Source organism: Oncorhynchus masou, chromosome 6 (assembly GCF_036934945.1).
Source record: "Oncorhynchus masou masou isolate Uvic2021 chromosome 6, UVic_Omas_1.1, whole genome shotgun sequence".
NCBI lineage: Eukaryota > Metazoa > Chordata > Actinopteri > Salmoniformes > Salmonidae > Oncorhynchus > Oncorhynchus masou.
In genome coordinates, this window is record NC_088217.1 from 60,241,842 (window position 1) to 60,264,557 (window position 22,716).

Here is a 22,716-nt window from a genome sequence, read left to right on the forward strand (position 1 = left end):
GTCATGAACATATTAAACATATTGCAAACGGAAGAATACAGTCTTTATGTTAAAAAATGCATTGTGGCCTCTAATGAGCACCTCACAGATGTATGTGTGAACACTGAAGCTCTCCCCTCACCTGATAGGAGTTGGGCCAGAAGGTACTGATGGCCAGCTCGGTCTTGACCCAGCCCTCGGTCACCGAGCCGGAGGCATTCCACACAGGGTTACCCTGGGCGCCGCCGTTCACCTTAATGTAGACATTGAGTGCCCCGGGACTGGAGCCTTCGCGGCTGGATAGAGAGTAGTGGAAGTCGATGCAGTGGGTGTCGTTCTCCTTCAGGGTAGGCAGGAGCAGGTGGGCCTTCTGTCCCGATGCCCGGCCGGAGCCGTTCACCACCATAAAAGAACCTATCAGGGACGAGAAAGAACCAAGACGTGAGCTGAGACGAGGAGGAGTATTTCCTGCCTAAAACAGAACGATTTGTTTTCTACCAGACCTGGGTTCAAATATCATTTGTATTCTTTCAAATACTTGAGCTGCACTTGACAGAGTGCAGCTCAAAGTGAAAGCCCCACCCCTCTGGCACTATAGGCAGGCTCAATCAAACGCTCAAAAGTATTTGAAAGAAAACACATACTATTTTAACTCACTATTTGAACCCAGACCCATGAAGTATGAGGAATGTCTGAGGAACAACTACTGCTACAGTGAACGATTGTACTTGTACTGTAAAATATTATAGAAATCTGCAGGGAGAGAAGAAAGAGAAAGCAAGAGAGCAGAGAGATAAAAAGTAGTGTAAAATGGGTGAGATTCAGACAGGAAGAGGGATGAATAGGTGTGAGAAGACGTGCTGCTGGAATAACAAAGAATATATTGGGGTGATATATTCTCAGGGATGTTGCTTTGATAACTGAACATCAAGCCAGGCAAATGTCCACCCTGGCAATATTCTGGCTCGTGTGCCTTACAATATATCCACTACTCTGATGTAAAACAACATACACCCACATACATACCGAGCGTATGTGGTTTTATAGCTTGACTCACATTTGGCAGTAGGCTATTCTACAGTGGGCAAAGAGTGTGACAATTAGACGATTAGGATGAGTTATTGCAAAAATGGTCTCCGGACACTTTGAAATCATAGTCGCTGTAAACCAACTCGTGAGACCATTCCATGAAAGGAATTATGTAATTTATCTTGAATACTTGACCCAGATGATTACCTGATTCTAACTGATACACTTATCAAGGGTCGCCCCTTGACTTCCATTCAAATCCAGGCTGTATCACAACAGGCCGTGATTGGGGCTCCCATAGGGTGGAGCACAATTGGCCCAGCGCCGTCCGGGTTGGTCAGTGTAGGCCGTCATTGTAAATAAAAACTTGTTCTCAACTGACTTGCCTAGTTAAAAAAAAGTAAAAAATATATCTAATAATAATAATTACTAGAACATTAGCACATTAGCAGCAAGGGGAGCTCCCCTTGAAACCATAATGAATTCCCTGACACAAATGAGAACTTAAATGTGTCAGTGGAGAGTAAATGACAGGGTTGAAATAATGACAACCTCTTCCTAGGCAAATTTTGTCAGAAACCTTTTAACTCGCCAATGATAAATGGCGTCTCCTAATGTGGCTAGGGCCATAGGATGGCATGCGGAATCAGACGATTCATCACCAAAAGTATCTGAAGCACATCAATGGGTTATGCACAGAGGAGATACAGTATCAATCATCCCAACCTTGGGTCCGGAATCTAGGCTGATAAAATGTCTTATTCGCCTCAGCCACCACCGTTTTATATCAGCACTCTTGCCAACCCCATCTTGCCAACACACTGACTCACACACACACATGCACACAAATATACTCACAGATTCACACACATCGGCTCAAGTGTACACACACATACAGTACGTCCATGTTCATATATTTGATTATTTCTTATTGCTGTTGCATTGTCGTGAAAGGAACCTGCAAGTAAACATTTCATTGGACGCTGTATACCATGTGTATCCCGTATATACAACTAATAAAACTTTAAATTTGAAACACAAAAACTCACACAAACACAAACGTGCACACACACAGAACACAGCCTCCCTCCAGCATCAACACACAGCCAATGTGTTGAATGTAAACCAGGGCACCTTTTAACCTCTAGAAGTGTCTACCTGAAATACTGGGGTGTTAAATGTCATCACAAGTTTCACATGGTAGAAGAACCATGGGATCATATGGAATTTCAAAATGAGCATGAGAGACATGAAAATCTATGAAAGTGACATATTTTGTTGACATGAAAATGTTAGCAAACCATGGCCAGAGGTAAACAAGTTTCAGGGATCTGAACATTGTTTAAAATACATTTTATGGAATTTTCATGGAAATTGTATTTAATATAATGATTTGAACTTTTGGACTTTTATTCCCTGCACCCCGTGTACAGTGAGCTCCAAAATTATTGGGACAGTAATAACTTAGTTGTTGTTTTGGCTCTGTACTCCAGCACTTTGGATTTGAAATTATACAATGACTATGAGGTTAAAGTGCAGACTGTCAGCTTTAATTTGAGGGTATTTTCATCCATATCAGGTCAACCGTTTCACTTTATTGTAAATAAGAATATCATATATTTCTAATAGTAGGTTTGAGGCCCACCTACTCCCATACACACAGATATAAGTGCAATAAAGTACATATTTATTCCCCAGGTGTGCTGTTAAAACTGTGGAGAAATGGGCAGAGTAAAAATAAAAGGCCTATCGGTCACGGGGTATTCAGATCAATAGTAATATGGGCAGCCATTAAGCCAATCAACCGGTGAGTAAAAAGAGCGAAATTGCTCCTGACCAGCTCCACACTGGCTATGCAAGGGGAGAGGCCCTCGAGCAACTACAGTACCAACCACCACCAGCTCAGAAATATCGTACCAAACATCATGCCTGTTTTAAACAGCTTCTTTTTCAATGTCCATGCTCCTTTTGCTGCAATATAAAGACAAGGAATACGAATTGGCGATGGTAAGACAATAGCCATAGGTGGGCTGAGTGGCAATCATGTTCTCTAACTGTCACTATCCCCAAAATATTTTAGTGTTTGTTTGTAGCAGGGATTTACCACAACCCTTCTGTACTGGTGGATGCTGTTGATACAATTTCAGAGTACTTAGAACCTTTAACCTGGTTTGGTTTACTGCAGCCTCTGATAATTTGAAGAATATTTGACTCAAATTTGTCTTTCATAGAGTCGACGGACTCTATGAAAGCTAAGTTAATTCACCCCAAAGGATCGAACAACTGAAATGACAAAAACACATTTCCAATAGTGGTAATATTTATACCCCAATTTGGGTAGAGTCTCCTCCTTCTCGCTAAACTAATCTCCAAACCTACACAGATTAATGTAAGAAACCCATCAAACTTCTCTCTAATTTTTACAAATAGCCCCCACAAGTACTTAATCGAGTGGTGTTTTGGTGTCACTTTCCTAATGCATGTATTAGAGATACAAAACAGAAAAACATTGATCCTCATTAATTAGGATTTTTATTAATTTTGATTCTCCACAGGAGTCGTCGCTTCAGGATATGATTTCCTCTATAAGCTGCATGCCTGACCCTGAATTGGCTCTAGATATTTGTATATCTCTGGCAGACATACACGCCATAGAGTTTAAAATATAACTAATCCGTGGTTCTCTGTAAAACTTTCCGATCTCATTATGGTGAGAAATTAGGCCTGGACCAAGGCTAGAAAAACTGATTCAGTAAATGATTGGCAGCTTTTAGGCAATCGAGAAATAGATGCACTTCCTCATTTAAGAAAGCTAAATCAAGCTACATTCTATCTCAGACTCTGCTGATCTGTCTCTAAGCAAATTGTGTCAGACTTTGGCTCAATGGAAGATCAGTCAACTACTAGTGAATATATATTTATTTATGTATTTGTGATGTGCTAGATGCCTTTCTTAAGATTGATGTGCGAAAAAAAGTTCACTAGGGCAGATTTGCTTGATCCTTTCTTGCTACAGCTTGTTGTTCTACTGATAGCGGAAACTCAAACACATATTTATTACCTGACGGTGGTTTCTGGATCCGTCCCCAGGGTCTGGAAGGTGGCCCCTATACTGTACTTCCCCTTCATAAATGTGGTGACCCGTGTGACCTAAATAATTATCGCCCCACTTCCAAACTCTCTTGCCTACCTAGAATCTTAGAATCCTTGCTAAATACTTATCTTAGATCTTTTTTAACTCTGAAATGTATTCTAAATTAACATTACTCAAGTTCCCGACCTGGTCATAGCACCATCTCTACTGCTACTATAGTTTTAAATTATGTTATTAATTGTATGAATAGGAAGAAACTTGTCTAAGGCTTTTAACACTGTGGATCACTCATGACTAATTCAGAAGATTTATATAATTGGCCTGAACCAGCTGCGTGTAGCTGGTTAGAAAATTATTTAACAGACAGAACACAGTGTGTATTTACAGATGGTGTTAAATCCGGTTCTGGACATTACAAAAAAAATCCTGACTATTAAAGCCTCCTATTTACCCTGGTTCTAGATTAGTTGAATAATTGGCAGTGTCCCTCGGAAGGCCAGTGCACTGGAAACATAGAAAAAAGGGTTCAACAGCGAAGCTGTAAATCTGAGACAGAGTGGGCAGCCGTGGAGCAGCTGGGGTTTAAACAGTGCAGCTCCTCCTCTTTCTCCTCTTCTGTTTTAAAGGATTTCAGACCACTCTCCAGTAGAACTGCTCTACTACACCCTGGCTACACCCCCACTCAGGGGCCTGTCCAGGGTCCCAGGGAAAGGAGAGTGCATTCCCAGCCCATGCCAATGGGCCTCAGCCCATTTCACACATTTAACATGCCCAATTCCCCGGTCCCTTCACACTCCGCCTCCACGGCAAAGGCAGCCGTGACAGGCTGACGCCACAGAGCCACGCAGGGTGGACCCCATATGTTCCCTGTCCTCGATGTGTAATGGTCGTGCATGATTCGCTTCCTCTCCCCTCGCCATGCCCTAATTATTGCCATCCAGCTTCATCTGGGGCAATGCCAACACACATTCGTTCACAGTTTCCTGCTGCTTGTCACTACATTCCTTTCTTCATCACAGCAATAGGGCATCAAAGTGACATCGCTCCACTATGTTTTACACATATCCCATAGTAACAGGAGGAAAACGAAGGGCGCGAGACAACAAGCCCAAAGGCTTAGTGTAGGAATTTCACTTGGCCTTTTCAATAGCACGCCAGCCAGCCTCGTTGACCTTCTCTTATTGGAAGCTGGATACTATGATGCTGTTAGACAGGGGTGAGGATCAACACCCCGGGGGTCCTCGGCTAATCTGATAAGTGGGAAATCAATAATTTGTACAGCAATGCAAATAGCTTGATCGAGTCGCCAACACCAGTGCCTCCCTCTTGCAGTTAAGCTCTGCCTGTTTCTAAACCTCAATTTACCTCTTGATTAATACAGTAATGTATTGCTTGTAAACACAACAACTTTGGTATTAAGGAGAAATTGACTTCCAGTTCAACTGGGAGGAAAAGCTTTTAAAAGCATAAAAGGTCATTCATTTAGTCACATATAATTATAGAGAAGGGGGGGGGGGGTCTTTTGTTTGGCCCTGGGTATTGATATTGTGTACATTTTTCTGGAAGTTGTGTACGATGTGTTCTATTCATGTATTTGTTTACAACTAATGTCAAATGTTGACAGTTAATGGTTACCTTCATTAATGGGATATTTAAATAGCTAATAATTCCAACCATGATTTTAGATCTGCATGGTCATGGACACCAATTCCATTAAGAGATGTAATTCAACTCTTAGCTCTGTTACATTAAATTGAGTTTCTAGACATTTGCACAAAAGAAAGGCAAATACACAAGTTCAATTTTGGTGAGTGTTTATTTTCAAATAGTTACTTATTCTTATTGATGTTCTTTTCATAATTGTTTCATAAAATACAAGTCCAGAATTCCTTTAGGTTTTGTCAGTTTTTAAAAACAACAAAATGCTTGTGAAAACTTGTCAAGAAGTACATTTTTACCTGTTTGATATCAGCCGGCATAGAAATAGGTTTTTATCACTATGTTTGAGAAAAGAAAAATAGATCTTGGTTCTGAAACCACACCGAGACTGCATTATTTTCTCTTTCTCCAGGAACAAAGCACAGCCTTCATCGGTTCAATGGTGAGGCCTCACTCGGTGGCAACTGCTCCAGTCAGGGCCAGGCTAATGCAAATTGAACACTTCACAACCAAATCTGTTGCACAGCACTACTCAAAGGTGAGTGTTTTTTAATTTAAAAGCTGCCAAATCACCAGGGAAGATCATAGCAGCCTCTAATGAGTTTTTTTTATTTAACTAGGCAAGTCAGTTAAGAACAAATTCTTATTTTCAATGACAGCCTAGGAACAGTGGCATAACTGCCTGTTCAGGGGCAGAATGACAGAATTGTATCTTGTCAGCTTGGGGATTTGAACTTGCAACCTTCTGGTTACTAGTCCAACACTCTAACCAATAGGCTACCCTGCCACCCCAAAGTGTGAAAGGAAGAGGCAAACTAATAACACCCTCAAATAAATTATAAGCAAAGCTCATCTGATAACAATTGGCATGAAAGCTGTCTCAACAATGAAATGCAATCAATTTATAATCCTGCTGTCCTGGAGTTCATTCGCCCATTAATAAAAAAGTGAAAGGCATTGTCCATTGTTTCCATTCCGCTGGCCTGGGCCAGGTTTCCCAAAAGCATCTTGGAACCTAAGTTCATTGTTAGAACCTTCGTAGGTGCATCGATAAATCTCCAAGCTGTTTCCCAAAACCATTGTTACTAAAGTTGCTCTTGAAAATACGTTTTATTTAATGACTGCCTCAGAACACCCGCTAAGTGTGTAGTTAGATACAATGCCTTTGGAATTTATTCAGACCCCTTGACTTTTTGGTCACCTCCCTGACCAAGGCCCTTCTCCCTCGACTGCTCAGTTTGGCAGGGCAGCCAGCACTAGGAAGAGTATTGGTGGTTCCAAACTTCTTCCATTTAAGAATGATGGCCACTGTGTTCTTAGGGACCTTCAATGCTGCAGACATTTGTTGGTACCCTTCGCCAGATCTGTGCCTCGACACAATCCTGTCTTGGAGCTCTATGGACAATTCCTTTAACCTCATGACTTGGTTTTGGCCTGACATGCACTGTCATCTGTGGGACCTTATATACACAGGTGTGTGCCTTTCCAAATCATGTCCAATCAATTGATTATACCATAGGTGGACTCCAATCAAGTTGAAGAAACATCTCAAGGATGATCATTGGAAATAGGATTCACCTGAGCTCAATTTCGAGTCTCTTATGTAAATAAGGTATTTATGTTTTTTATTTGGTTTGTCTTTGTCTTTATGGGGTATTGTGTGTAGATTGATAAGGATAAAATAATAATTGTATCAATTTTTAAATAAGGCTGTAACATAACAAAACGTGGATAAAGTCAATGGGTCTGAATACTTTCCGAATGCACAGTAGGTTTCCAATCTCCCAACCTCGTAACTAGATAGCAAGAAACCATTTCAGGCTATCAATCAAGTTAGAGTAGCTAGCTTGGCTAAATATCTAAGCTGACATGTCTGGCAAGGTTGTTTGATTTTTTTGAAAAGCAAGCAATAACTAAATGTACTGAATAAGACTCACATTCCTTTCAATATTTTACCCAGATTTTAGCAAGGCTGCAGAAAAGAATATTTAGTTGAAGTTTGGACACACCTAATCATTCCAGGGTTTTTGTTTATTTTTACTATGTTGTATATTGAATAATAATAGTAAAACCATCACAACTATGAAATAACACATATGGAATCATGCTGAAACCATAAAAGTGAAACATATATTTTAGATTCTTCAAAATAGTCACCCTTTGCCTTGATAACAATTTTGCAGACTCTTGGCATTCTCTCAAACAGCTTCACCTGGAATGCTTTTCCAACAGCCTTGAAGAAGATCCCACATATGCTGAGCACTTGTTGGCTGCTTTTCCTTCAATCTGGAGGTCCAACTCATCCCAAACCAAGATCTCGTACAACGCTGTTTTTTAATTTGATTTTATTTCACCTTTATTTAAACAAGTAGGCCAGTTAAGAACAAGTTCTCATTTACACTCATTTACAGTGAAGAGGCGACTCCGGGATGCATTATTTTGACCATCTTAATCTTTTCTTTTTATTGGCCAGTCTGAGATATGGCTTTTTTTGCAACTCTGCCAAGAAGGCCAGCATCCCGGAGTCGCAACTTCACTGTTGACGTTGAGACTGGTGTTTTGCAGGTACTATTTAATGAAGCTGCCAGTTGAAGACTTGTGAGGCATCTGTTTCTCAAACTAGACGCTCTAATGTACTTGTCCTCTTGCTCAGTTTTGCTCAGTTGTGCACCGGGGCCTCACACTCCTCTTTCTATTCCGATTAGAGACAGTTTGTTCTCTTCTGTGAAGAGAGTAGTACACAGCGTTGTACGAGATCTTCAGTTTCTTGGCAATTTCTCGCATGGAATAGCCTTCATTTCTCAGATCAAGAATAGACTGATGATTTTCAGAAGAAAGTTTTGTTTCTGGCCATTTTGAGCCTGTAATCGAACCCACAAATGCTGATGCTTCAGATACTCAACTAGTCGAAAGAATGACAGTTTTATTGCTTCTTTAATCAGCACAACAGTTTAAAGCTGTGCTAACATAATTGCAAAATGATTTTATAATGATCAATTAGTCTTTTAAAATGATCAACTTGGATTAGCTAACACAGCGTGCCATTGGAACACAGGAGTGATGGTGGCTGATAATGGGCCTGTGTACACCTACGTATATATTCCATAACAAATCAGCTGTTTCCAGCTACAATAGTAATTTACAATATTAACAATGTCTACACTGTATTTCTGATCAATTTGATGTTATTTCAATGGACAACAAATGTGCTTTTCTTTCAAAAACAATGACATTTCTAAGTGACACCAAACTTCTTTTTTTTACATAGAATTAAGCATAATTATTATGGCTCTTGATTGCAGAAAGATTTTTATGGCCTGCATGGCAACATTTATCATCACGATCCCAGTTTCTGTGGAGCTTAGAGTGGGAAGAAGGGAATGCTGAGATACATTTCTCCTGTTTTAGGACTTGGTGCTTTTTCCCAGTCAGTGGGATAATACAAATTCTCCTCCATGTTGTTATCTGGAGTGGGAATTACAGTCGCAGGGAGGCGAAAATTACCTTTGTGGCTCCCAGTACACGGCTGAAGAGCGATGCGGTATGCCCGTGGCGCGACATTGGCTCCAATCCCAACACAGAGGTCAGCCATCATGATGATGGTCTCAGATAGCAGAACACACAGGGCCTCCTCTGTCCACATCCACTAACTACAGTACTCTCAATCTCTTTTTCCTCTCAACCATTACTAGGATGAGTCCCAAATGGCATCCTATTCCTTGTACAGTATATATTTTCAAATGTGCAGTATAGTGCACTACTTTTGACCAGGATCCATAGAACTCTGGTCAAAAGTACTGCACTGTATTGGGAATAGGGTGCCATTTGGGACACATCCATAGTCTGATACAACCTTTAGAATATCAGTTCAAATCTCCATACTTATTCATCAAGTCAAATTGGATTGGTCACATACACGTGATTAGCAAATGTTATTGTGGGTGTAGCAAAATTATTGTGCTGCTAGCGCCGATAGTGCAGTAATATCTAACAAATAATATCTAACAAATTACACAACGTATACCCAATACACACCAATCTAAGCAGGAATAAATTAAGACTATATACATATGGACGAGCGATGTCAGAGTGGAATGGACTAAGATACAGTAGAATAGTATAGAATACAGTGTATACATATGACATGAGTAATGCCAGATATGTAAACATTAAGTGACTAAGATACCGTAGAATACTATAGAAAATAGTATATACAAATGAAATGAGTAATGAAAGATATGTAACCATTATTAAGTGATTAAGATACAGTAGAATAATATAGAATACAGTATATACAGTGGGGAGAGCAAGTATTTGATACACTGCCGATTTTGCAGGTTTTCCTACTTACAAAGCATGTAGAGGTCTGTAATTTTTATCATAGGTACACTTCAACTGTGAGAGACGGACCCTAAAAAAATCCAGAAAATCACATTGTATGATTTTTAAGTAAATCATTTGCATTTTACTGCATGACATAAGTTATTGATCACCTACCAACCAGTAAGAATTCCGGCTCTCACAGACCTGTTAGTTTTTTTAAGAAGCCCTCCTGTTCTCCACTCATTACCTGTATTAACTGCACCTGTTTTAACTCATTACCTGTATAAAAGACACCTGTCCACACACTCAATCAAACAGACTCCAACCTCTCCACAGTGGCCAAGACCAGAGAGCTGTGTAAGGATATCAGGGATACAATTGTAGACCTGCACAAGGCTGGGAAGGGCTACAGGACAATAGGCAAGCAGCTTGGTGAGAAGGCAACAACGGTTGCCGCAATTATTAGAAAATGGAAGAAGTTCAAAATGACGGTCAATCACCCTCGGTCTGGGGCTCCATGCAAGATCTCACCTCGTGGGGCATCAATGATCATGAGGAAGGTGAGGGATCAGCCCAGAACTACAATGACCTGAAGAGAGCTGGGACTACAGTCTCAAAGAAAACCATTAGTAACACATTACGTCGTCATGGATTAAAATCCTGCAGCGCATGCAAGGTCCCCCTGCTCAAGCCAGCACATGTCCAGGCCCATCTGAAGTTTGCCAATGACCATCTGGATGATCCAGAGGAGGAATGGGAGAAGGACATGTGGTCTGATGAGACAAAAGTAGAGCTTTTTGGTCTAAACTCCACTCGCCGTGTTTGGAGGAAGAAGAAGGATGAGTACAACCCCAAGAACACCATCCCAACCATGAAGCATGGAGGTGGAAACATCATTCTTTGGGGATGCTTTTCTGCAAAGGGGACAGGTCGACTGCACCGTATTGAGGTGAGGATGGATGGGGCCATGTATCGCGAGATCTTGGCCAACAACCTCCTTCCCTAAATAAGAGCATTGAAGATGGGTCGTTGCTGGGTCTTCCAGCATGACAACGACCCGAAACACACAACCAGGGCAACTAAGGAGTGGCTCCATAAGAAGCATCTCAATGTCCTGGAGTGGCCCAGCCAGTCTCCAGACCTGAACCCAATAGAAAATCTTTGGAGGGAGCTGAAGGTCCGTATTGCCCAGCGACAGCCCCGAAACCTGAAGGATCTGGAGAAGGTCTGTATGGAGGAGTGGACCAAAATCCCTGCTGCAGTGTGTGCAAACCTGACCAAGAACTACAGGAAACGTATGATCTCTGTAATTGCAAACACAGGTTTCTGTACCAAATATTAAGTTCTGCTTTTCTGATGTATCAAATACTTATGTCATGCAATAAAATGCAAATTAATTACTTAATCATACAATGGGATTTTCTGGATTTTTGTTTTAGATTCCGTCTCTCACAGTTGAAGTGTACCTATGATAAAAATGACAGACCTCTACATGCTTTGTAAGTAGGAAAACTTGCAAAATCGGCAGTGTATCAAATACTTGTTCTCCTCACTGTACATATGAGATGAGTAATGCCAGATATGTAAACATTATTAAAGTGACTAGTGTTCCATTCTTTAAAGTGGCCGGTGATTTCTAGTGTATGTCAATAGGCAGCAGCCGCTAATGTGCTAGTGACAGCTGTTTAACATTCTGACGGCCTTGAGATAGAAGCTGTTTTTCAGTCTCTCAGTCCCAGCTTTGATGCACCTGTACTGACCTCGCCTTCTGGATGATCGCAGGGTGAACAAGCAGGGGCTCGGGTGGTTGATTGCTGATCATTTTGAGCATCCTGTGACATCGGGTGCTGTAGGTGTCCTGGAGGGCGGGTAGTTTGCCCCCGGTAATGCGTTGGGCAAACTGCACCACTCAATGGAGAGCCTTGCAGTTGCGGGCGGTGCAGTTACTGTACCGTGATACAGCCCGGCAGGATACTTTCAATTGTGCATCTGTAAAGGTTTGTGAGGGTTTTAGGTGACATGCCAAATTTCTTCAGACTCGTGAGGTTGAAGAGGCTCTATTGCGCCTTCTTCACCACACTGTCTGTGTGGGTGGATAATTTCAGTTTATCAGAGATGTGTATGGCAAGGAATTTGAAGCTTTGCTCCTTCTCCACTGCGGTCCCATGGGTGATCAGGGACTACAGGAGGGGGCTGAGCATGCACCCTTGTGGTGCCCCAGTGTTGAGGATCAGCGGGGTGGAGGTGATGTTTCCTACCTTCACCACCTGGGGACGGCCCGTCAGGAAGTCAAGGACACAGTTGCACAGGGCGGGATTCAGACCCAGGGCCTCAAGCTTACTGATGTGCTTGGAGGGTAGTATGTTGTTGAATAAACAGAATTCTTACATAGGTATTTGTCTTGTCCAGATGGGATAGAGCCGTGTGCATAGTGATGGAGATTACATCATCTGTGGATATATTGGGGCGGTAAGCAAATTGAAGTGGGTCTAGGGTGGCAGGTAATGTAGAGCTGATATTTTCCTTGTCTCTCAAAGCATTTCTTGATGAGGTGAGTGCTACGGGCGATAGTCATTAAGTTCAGTTACCTTTGCCTTCTTGGGTACAGGAACAATGATGGCCATCTTGAAGCATGTGGGGACAGCAGACTGGATTAGGGAAGATTGAATATTCCCTTAAACACACCAGCCAGCTGGTCTGTGCATGCTCTGAGGACCTAGCAAGGGATGCCGTCTGGGCCGGCAGCCTTGTGAAGGTTAACACGTTTAAATGTTTTACTCACGTCGTATTTAGCCTGTCCAGAAGCAAGACGTCGGTCTCGACGACTTGGCTGGTTTTCCTTTTGTAGTCCGTGATTGTCTGTAATCCCTGCCACATACGTCTTGTGTCTGAGCCGTTGAATTGGGATTCCTGTTTATCTCTATCAATTTCTCAGTCACTGTATGCGCCTAGATTATTTTCCCAAGTTCCCCGGAACATATCCCAGTCGACGTGATCAAAACAATCCTGAAGCGTGGATTAGTCAGAACAGCGTTGAATAGTTCGAAGCACGGGTACTTCCCAGTTACAGTAAATGCAGCCTCAGGATATGTGGTTTCCAGTTTGCATAAAGTACAGTGAAGTTCTTTGAGGACCGTTGAGGTATCGGCTTCAGGTGGGATGTAAACGGCTGTGGTAATGGGAGATATAATGGTAGGGATTTAATTTTGAGGTATTCTAGTTCGGGTGAACAAAGGGACTTGAGTGACTGTATTTTCGTAGAGTTACACCACGAGTCGTTAATCATGAAACACACCCCTCCGCCCTTCTGAGATATTTATTCCTGTCTGTGCAATGTACTGAGAATCTTGCTGGCTTTACCGACTCCGAGAGCCATGTTTCTGTGAAACAAAGCATGTTACAGGCTCCGGTGTCTCTCTGGAAAGAAATCCTTGCTCTAAGCTCATCAACTTATCCAAAGACTGAACATTAGTGAGTAATATACTCGGAAGCGGCGGGTGGTGTGCGCACCTCCTATGTCGAACCAGCAGGCCGCCTCAAGTGCCTCTGCTCTGCCGGCAATGTTTTGTATTGGCCTCTGGAATAAGTTAAATTGCTCCGGGGAGAGTGAACAAAGGAACTGCTCCAGGGAAGTCAAATTCCTGGTTGTAATGCTGGTAGTTCTGGTGAGTTACCGCTGCTCTAATATTCAATAGTTCTTCCTGGCTGAATGTATAACACATAACATTTCCTGAGCTAATAATGTAAATAGTACATAAAACGTTTCCTAAAAGGTAGTTGCGCTGTTGCCATCTCTGCCAGCTCTCCTGGATATACAGAGATAATAGCAAGAGGCTAACGATGTAAACATGTTTTTGCCAAAGCTTTATATCCATAAAGGCATGGCCACAGAGACACAAGGGAGAGGTGAGGATATGGAAAGTGTTGTGTGCAATCACCACTCCCTGTAATATTCATGTATAGTGAACGCAACATGCAACAATCACAAAGATTTTATTGAGTTACAGTTCATAGAAGAAAATCAGTAAATTGAAAAAAATCAATTAGTCCCTAATCTATGGATTTCAAATGACTTGGTCGGGGCACAGCCATGGGTGGGCCTGGAGGGCATAGGCACACCCACTTGGGAGCCAGGTCCACCCACTGGAATTAGTCAGGCCCATCCAATCAGAACTAGTTTTTCACCACAAAAGGGCTCAATTACAGACAGAAATATTCCTGAGCATGTGCACAACATGTATAAGCTTTTTGTGCATGTAGAACATTTCTGGGATCTTTTATTTCAGTTCATGACAAATGGGACCAACACTTCACATATATATATTTGTTCAGTATAAAAGTATAATAAAGCTTAATATTGTTTCTACATTGGTGATTTATGTCGCTGTGAATTAAACATTAGCTTTCACACATGCCAGGCGTTGATTAATGACAGAACTGAGGTGCTATTTTGTTTTCATATTGACTCTTTACGATTACGCTCCCCTTTCTGCAGCCCTGCGTAATAAAACAAGTACAGGGTAATTGGCTTTTTAATGGGTTTGCGTATCAATACCATTTGAAGAGTTGTCTCCTCGAGGCTCATTCCCTAAGTCATGCCGCTCTGCAATTCTAAAAAATAAAGCCCGGGACTTAAGCACTGAGCAGTCCTGAGGATCATTCCGGAAGTAACGCTTGAGCTCCCGCTGAAATTGTCTTGTCAAAGATTAACTTTGGAATGCAGAGCAGTGATATGACACCTCCTTGCCAGGCTCCCACTTTTTAGCGCTGGTGGGGAGATTGGACTGATGGAGAGGGGAAGAGGACAGCAATGCTTCTTACCCCCATGCTTGTCAGAAGATGGAAGAATTGGATCCCTTGATATTGCAGTATAAAGTCTACACTCTTAGAAAAAAATGTGCTATCTAGAACCTAAAAGTGTTATACGACTGTCCCCATAGGAGAACCCTTTGAAGAACTGTTTTTGGCTCCAGGTAAAGCCCTTTTGAAGTTCAGAACCCTTTCCACAGAGGGTTCTACATGGAACCCAAAAGGGTTATCCTATGGGGACAACCAAAGAACACTCACATTTTTATTTAATTAACTAGGCAAGTCAGTTAATAACTTCTTAAGGCTGGGGGCAGTATTGAGTAGCTTGGATGAATAAAGTGCCCAGAGGTGCCCAGAGTAAACTGCCTGCTACACAGTCCCAGAAGCTAAGATATGCATATTATTAGTCTATTTGGATAGAAAACACTCTGAAGTTTCTAAAACTGTTTAGTTCTGCCACTAGGCTACCTGCTGCTCCATACTTCATTCTGATTAAACTGCGATTGTTCTCAAATGGGCGATTGCAGTAATAACCCCAACTATCTCCTTTTTTCAGTTCTGTCAATTGTACGATCAGAGTGGGGGCTGTAGGTGGAGTAGGAAATAATGGACGTTATCTAGCATGAAATTTATATCTTGAAAATGGATATAATGACTCATATATACATTTGTGTATTACTCATTTTAATGGAAATGACTTCTCATCAGTTAATGGTGCTTCTTCATATCTAATTGGACTTTATCTGATGAACACATAGAAGACTGTTTAGGCCTATTTAGTATGTTTCTAGAACTGGTCTTGATGTTGGTAAAAGACACTGAACAATGATGAAAGGCCATTTCATGGTGGGCTGCTTTCAACAATGGCTTTGACGTGTATGTTTCACATACTGTCAAACAGCAGAGAACAGAGGAAAGAGAGGCTTTTTGATTGGTCTAATTTGAACAGTACTCTACATGTGTCACTTACTGGCAATAAAAACAAATTCAGAAACACATAGCAGCTGACCATGTGCAAATTAATGGATGTTTGACGTCTCTTCTAATATGTGACCCACCACCACAATTCGGTCTTATGTAGCAACATTTTAAATGGTGTTTTTGTACATTGGTTAAAAGTACAAACTCAGAGCTACAAAATAGTACATCATACACTGCAGTTGAGGAACAATAGGAAAGTAATTCTGTTTTGAAAGTTGATAAACTTGTAACGCCACTTTTGAGAAAATGGCCCTTGAATATTTGGTACACCTACTGGAGAGCTCTACTTTGTCTACACCCATTCAGCATCTTTCACACCTCCTTCAGGTTTAACCCCACCAATCTCTTTAAAGATTCACATGTGAGGTCATGTGCTAAACAGAGTGAGTAAGGTAGTGCAGTAAATATTATTGCATGAGGTTTTCTCAGAAAGTGAATATTTTACTAGATTATTAAATAGGCTATAGGCCACCTCAAGTATGATGGTTTTTAAATTTAACTAGGCAATCCAGTTAAAAACAACATTTTATTTACAATGATGGCCTACCCCGGCCAAACCCTAACCAGGATGACGCTGGGCCAATTGTGTGTCGCCCTATGGGACTCCCAATCACGGCCAGTTATGATACAGCCTGGAACCAAACCAGGGTCTGTAGTGACCCCTCCAGCACTGAGATACAGTGCCTTAGACCACTGTGCCACTCAGGTTTTGATGCCAGCTTGGGTTCAATATGCAAGGAACACATAAAATATGAATTTTAAGGAATTTTGGTGTAGCATTGGGGCCAAAACTACAGACCTTGCCTTCTGTGTACTGGCTAAGAAAGGTCACTGAACATGAGGCCTATTCAATATCATCCACACAGAGAGCAAAGCCTCAGCTCTAGCTCCAGCCCTAGACCAACAACAGAATATCTGAGGCAAAATGTAACTCTCAAATGGGCTTTCAGATAAGCTGCTAGTCATTGTTCCCCAAGGCTCATAAGGTAAATGCATACAGAGGCTAACATTCAACAAAGGGCATCGATGGCTTGAATTACAGGCCAGACAAAAGAGCACTCAGGTGGAATCACAATGTTATTTCGGCAGATAAGCATGGGTCCCTGTGGACTGCGGAAAGGAAAACAACTGAACAAAAGTATGAGAGCCTCCGTTTCGTTATGCCACACAATTACTATTAGAGAGGAGCACTTGAACATCTCGTTGGCTCCCTTACCGTATTGATGGAGTATAGCATCTACTGATACTGCGTCTGTTGTGTAACATCTTGGAGCTGGGAGCATCTGTAGTAATTACATTTTTTTTTTAAATGTTTAGGCAATTTTTGTAGAAAAAAGCCTGTCCTGTTGCCCCTAAGGTTTGGAACTTTAGATCCCTGATAAGTCATAAGGGAGCCAGCCAAGCATTTTATTTTGATGGGTTTCCTTTTCAGGGCTGCTTTGACTTCATTCAAGTGTCCCTTTATTCATCCAAAACACACCACTGTCTCAACAAATATATTGTGGGAATGGAGGGATGGCACACAATGGTGTCAAGGGAGTCATGGTGATGACTGATGACGCAGTAGTCCCTGTGGTGCGGTGCACAATTTAGGGAGTACTGTGGTACAGTTGAAGGTAAAAGGCATGGAGAGACAAAGTAGTGAGCTCCTGGTGTCCATTAGCATTGCCTGGAATATTTCCCTCTCACAGAAATAGGCTACTTCTCAACACTATTCCCGAATCCTCCACCCGCCATCTCCTCTCATGTTAATCTTCCGGAGAGAACGGAGAAGCTCCCTTTAATAACTCTGTGCCGAAGCGTCACCTTTATTGCAGAGAGCGATAGCCAGCGCTACAAAGACTTGTTTCATTAAGCACGCTTTAAGTCCCACACGTTACTGTGCATTTATTTCACTACCCTGGATTGATTCAGCGAAACAGAGGAACTGAGTTGTAATATGTTTTCATCTGCTACTGCTCAACTCGAGATTAAATGAATAAATACATGGTGGGAGACTCTACCTCGGGCAAAAATGTGAAAGCACATTCCTTAATACTATTGTGAACTGGTGAAATGGGTTCGGGTTGGAGATAAATTATTCTAAAGAGACATATGACATGAAAAGACCGCTGTCACCCATAATCAATGTGTCAGTTTGAATGACGTCAATGAGCTGTTTGTTCTCATTACCAAATGACACATTTCCTACGGCATACAGTATATCAAACAGATTGCTTGTTTAGACATGCGTGAATAACAACTAGAATGTATATAAGGTCATATTTGCTATATATTTGCCATATATTTGTTATAAATCATATTCTGTTCATCCCAAAACAGTGGCTGAAGTATACTGTAAATCCAAGCTGAGTGTGTGTGTGTTTGTGTGTGTGAGCATGCTTCTGTACGTTTGAAGGTCTACACTAAGAAATTAAGTGTTGAAATTAATTAAACAATTGTTTGCTTGTTCACCTGGGGGGAGATACAGACATCTTTAAAACAAGGGCACTGCAAGACAGCCAGTCAGTTACTTAGAACAGCACAGAATTTGGCACAGCCGCTACTCTCCATAGAGGCCAGTGATGGAGACAGCTAAGGCACAGCCATCTGTCTATAACAGCATAACTATATCTAGAAACGAATCCTGCTTACTAACATTCATTACTTTTCTGTTTAATTACTTAATGTGGGGCTGTAACTTCAAGAACTGTAATTATGTATAATTAGAGCTATCAAGCATTTACGCTAGCACTGTATCACTCAGGGTTGCTACTACTAACTCGTTTGGCACTTATTCTGATGCAGTGGGTTAGCGTTAGCGCAGGCTATGGGGAACGCACTTGTATTCATGTAAGTAGGCATGGCTAAGTAGGGTATCTGCTTTGCCATTTTGACCCTGTCTCTATGGCTAGTTCAGATTGGCTTCCAAGTCAAATGAAAACAATTGTTGCGGCCAACTAATGGCCATGAGAAAATCTATTTAGACATATCCTTTGGTTGGGGTTCTACCACTGATGAAGACACTCTAAATATTCAATGTATATTGCAACATACGTATAAGTAGACAACAAAAGACTATCTAAGGCAATGAGATGGTCAACTCAGGATACATTACGCCAGAGGAGACATTTCTTTCAAACATACTTCCATTGGCTTCCTGCAAGGAGAAAATAATCCTTGAGATATGGCTCTTTTTATATCGCCCCATAATACTATGTTATTTAATAATAGAAAACATATCATCAGTATAATATACAAGTACTCTACCTCTATAAACCAATGGGGGAACACATAAAGGATCCAATTCAATCTAGATAGCCCATATAGATAAACATCCTTATAGGTTTTTTCTCACATCCTTTCCTCAACGTAAAACATATTACACTCTCGCTGGTGGCCCATTACTTCCATATGCGGTGCCTTTCTAAATGTTTTGTTTGTCTAACAATGGTGGCCGAGTAAATTATGCTGCCCATTCTTCCCAGGCAACTTGAGATTGCCGAAGCTCTTTAGCCTCGTGCCAAATAAGAGATATGTTGGGATATAGCCGCGGGGCAGTCGGAGCGAGGTGCATACTAATGCTGGCATCTCATTGCTTGTCATGCAGTGAGCTCCTAAGGTCCCCAGCAGAGCCGAAGAGTCTCTGGAGTGGACATGCTTTGAGTTAGAGCCCCTCATTGAAGTAGTGCTCAGGGTCTGGTGGTTGCAAAGCCTAATATAGGCCTGATAAAATGGGCTGTCGGTGATGGGGAAACAACAGGATCTCTCTGTGTCATGAGAAGGGGGTTGTCAATTGACCACACCAGCGTAATATCACACATCAGAAGTGAGCCTACATTAATTAATGAAATATTTTCTAACAATGATTCCATAACTACAACCATAGAATGATAGACATGGGTTCAAATAGTGTTTGTTTAGCTTTCAAATACTTTGAGAGTTCAATTGAGAAAATATATCTATTATTTTATTTTAATTGCGTTTACTGACACCAAGACCTCTTTTACAAGGTAGCCTTGCAAACAATCATACACATTCACAATATTTACATGGTCGCTTGGTGTCCTCCGTCGCAATTATTGCGGAATCTCCAGCTGCAGTACTTTTCCGTTTGCTACTGAGGAGAAACCCAACTGCCACGAATGATTTATCATCAAATAGATATGTGAAAAACACCTTAAGGATTGATTCTAAACAACGTTTGCCATGTTTCTGTCGATATTATGGAGTTAATTTGGAAAAAAGTTTGGCGTTGTAATGACTGACTTTTCGGGGGGTTTTCTTAGCCAAACGTGATGAACAAAACAGAGCGATTTCTCCTACACAAATAATATTTTTGGAAACTGAGAGTCTCCTCATTGAAAACATCCAAAGTTGATTTTATTTGAATGCTTTTCTTGTTTTTGTGAAAATGTTGCCTGCTGAATGCTAGGCTTAATGCTATGCTAGCTATCAATACTCTTACACAAATGCTTGTGTAGCTATGGTTGAAAAGCATATTTTGAAAATCTGAGATGACAGTGTTGTTAACAAAAGGCTAAGCTTGTGAGTGAATCTATTTATTTCATTTCATTTGCGATTTTCATGAATAGTTAACGTTGCGTTATGGTAATGAGCTTGAGGCTATGATTACACTCCCGGATATGGGATTGCTCGACACAAGAGTTAAGAAAAATAACTTACAAAACACGATAATGAAAAACAAACATTCCTCAGTACTGCCCTAGCGACACCAAAACATCCAACTTTAGAGACGTGACAGCACATGAGTTTCAAGTTCGGGAAAGCTCAAATCAAATCCTAAAATAAATCACCTTGATAATAAAGTATTGCATGCATCTATCATCGCGTTTGCAAACTAATGTAAGATCACTGTTCCTAACGTGATGAGTAGATTCAATAGTCATAAGTTAGGCTAATAATCAGTGTCGTATAAGAAGGGGCAACAGAATACACAACATAAGTGGAGGTTATCATTTATTACAGAAGAAACAATATTGTTTATGGAGTAAAATGTACAGGACCAACTATCATTATCTTATTTTGACTAGTATTTCAACCCAATGGAAATTATTATTATAATAAAATTAAAAAATCTAATCTCACCATCCAACATCCATCTGGAATTCATCTGTTGTGAAACTCATCTATTCAATTCCAATGAATTGAATCATGACTACAGGCCAACCTTCACAACACAAAGTCGCCAATGAAATAAGGAACTCAGAATGAATAGATGGAGGTTTGATCAAGCTATCAGTTCATCTCCAGGGGTAGGACGTGGAAAAATGGATTTCTGTATTTACTGTCATCTTGAATATTATAACCATAGTCTGCCAGAGATAGATTGCTTATGAGCAGATGTTAGATCAAGATATTCAACAACTATCCCTCCAACCAGGCTGAACTGTGGGTGTGCTTGCTGTGACGAAGTGTAACTAATATGTTAAGTAATACATCAAACGTTGCTAAAGTATCACATTTGTCCACTTGGAGAGATTGAAAAGGCAATCATTCCAATATAGCTGAATAGTGTCCCATGCTCTCGATTCATAACTGAATCTTCCGTCTTGACACCCTCAGGAAGTGAGGCAAGAGTTCACGCGTGGCTGAAGAAAGGTGCTTAACTAAATTAGAAATGGAGGTGTTGCCACAAGAGACTGACATCTAGCTGATGCCAACAACATTTCAATGTTGTGCATCACTCATAACTACACATTAGTCAAGCCATGTAAAATAAACCAACTTAGTGTACAGTACAGTAAGTAAGTCCAGCTGAGGAGTCACACACCGAACATTCTCGAGTGAAAACCACATGTCAACATCGAGAGAGAGAGAGAGAGAGAATTCTCTGAAGTGTGAGGTCCGCAGAGTGGTGACTTGAAAGGGGAAAGTAAATGAGTGCTCTGAGCCCAGCAGCAGATAGCTGCAAACAGAGGTTTCTCCACTGGGTTCTACTTGGCAGTGAGTCCATCCTCTGAGGACGGGCCCACTTTGCTTTCGTCGTGCCTGAGAATGTGTAAACAACACTGATGCATGTTATGATTCCCTCCTCCTTGTCGAATTTCAAAAAAATATAAATACTGAAACGTTACAAAAATATATATTTTTAGATACAACAATACAAAATATATTCACGTCTTCAAAACAATTGATTAAAACACACTGTTTTGCAATAGTCTACAGTTGCCTCAACAGCACTCTGTAGGGTAGCACCATGTTGTAGCCGAAGCTAAGCCGAAGCTTCCGTCCTCATCTGGGTACATTGAATTCAGTAGAAAACCTACTTATGTCAACTTCCGGAGGATGTCCTCCAACCTATCAGAGCTCTTGCAGCATGAACTGATGTTGTCCACCCAATCAAAGGATCAGAGAAGGAATATAGTACTGAAAGCATAAGCTACAGCTAGTTCATAAAGTGTGGTGAGTAGTTGACTCAAAGAGAGAGAAAGACAATAGTCAAACAGTTTTGAACAAATACATTTCCTCAAAAATGAAGAAGAAGCAAGAGAGAGAAAGAGAAAGAGAGCTAGATATTTGTGACCTGATTCAGGAAACTAGGCGTATGTCGCAAGTCATGACTTCACAGGAGAGTTGTTTGAATTTAAAAAAAAAAATTTAATCAAAAGGTGTTTCTTGTCAGAAATGCCTTCTCAAACATGTGAACTTTCATGTGACTTAATATCAACTGGTATGCTATCTGTAAATATGAATAAAATTGTTAAATTGCAAGGCTCGTTGGTTTCGCCACAGAAAAAGTCAGCAACCTTCCCGCTAGCCATGATTGGCTGAGATAATGAGTGGGCTGAACATGCCGAGAGATGAGCTTGTATTGGACAGCCATATAGTACGCGTCTGTC

The 22,716-nt window shown here is 41.1% G+C and overlaps 1 protein-coding gene across 1 annotated transcript in view; it reads right to left on the reverse strand.

The window, feature by feature from the left end:
- Window positions 1-22,716, reverse strand: part of LOC135542364 (receptor-type tyrosine-protein phosphatase T-like) — a 553,030-nt gene that overhangs the window by 399,480 nt on the left and 130,834 nt on the right. The window contains exon 3 of the mRNA XM_064969287.1: window positions 122-393. Within this exon, the coding sequence (XP_064825359.1) occupies window positions 122-393 (272 nt within the window). The remainder of the gene's footprint in view (window positions 1-121; window positions 394-22,716) is intronic.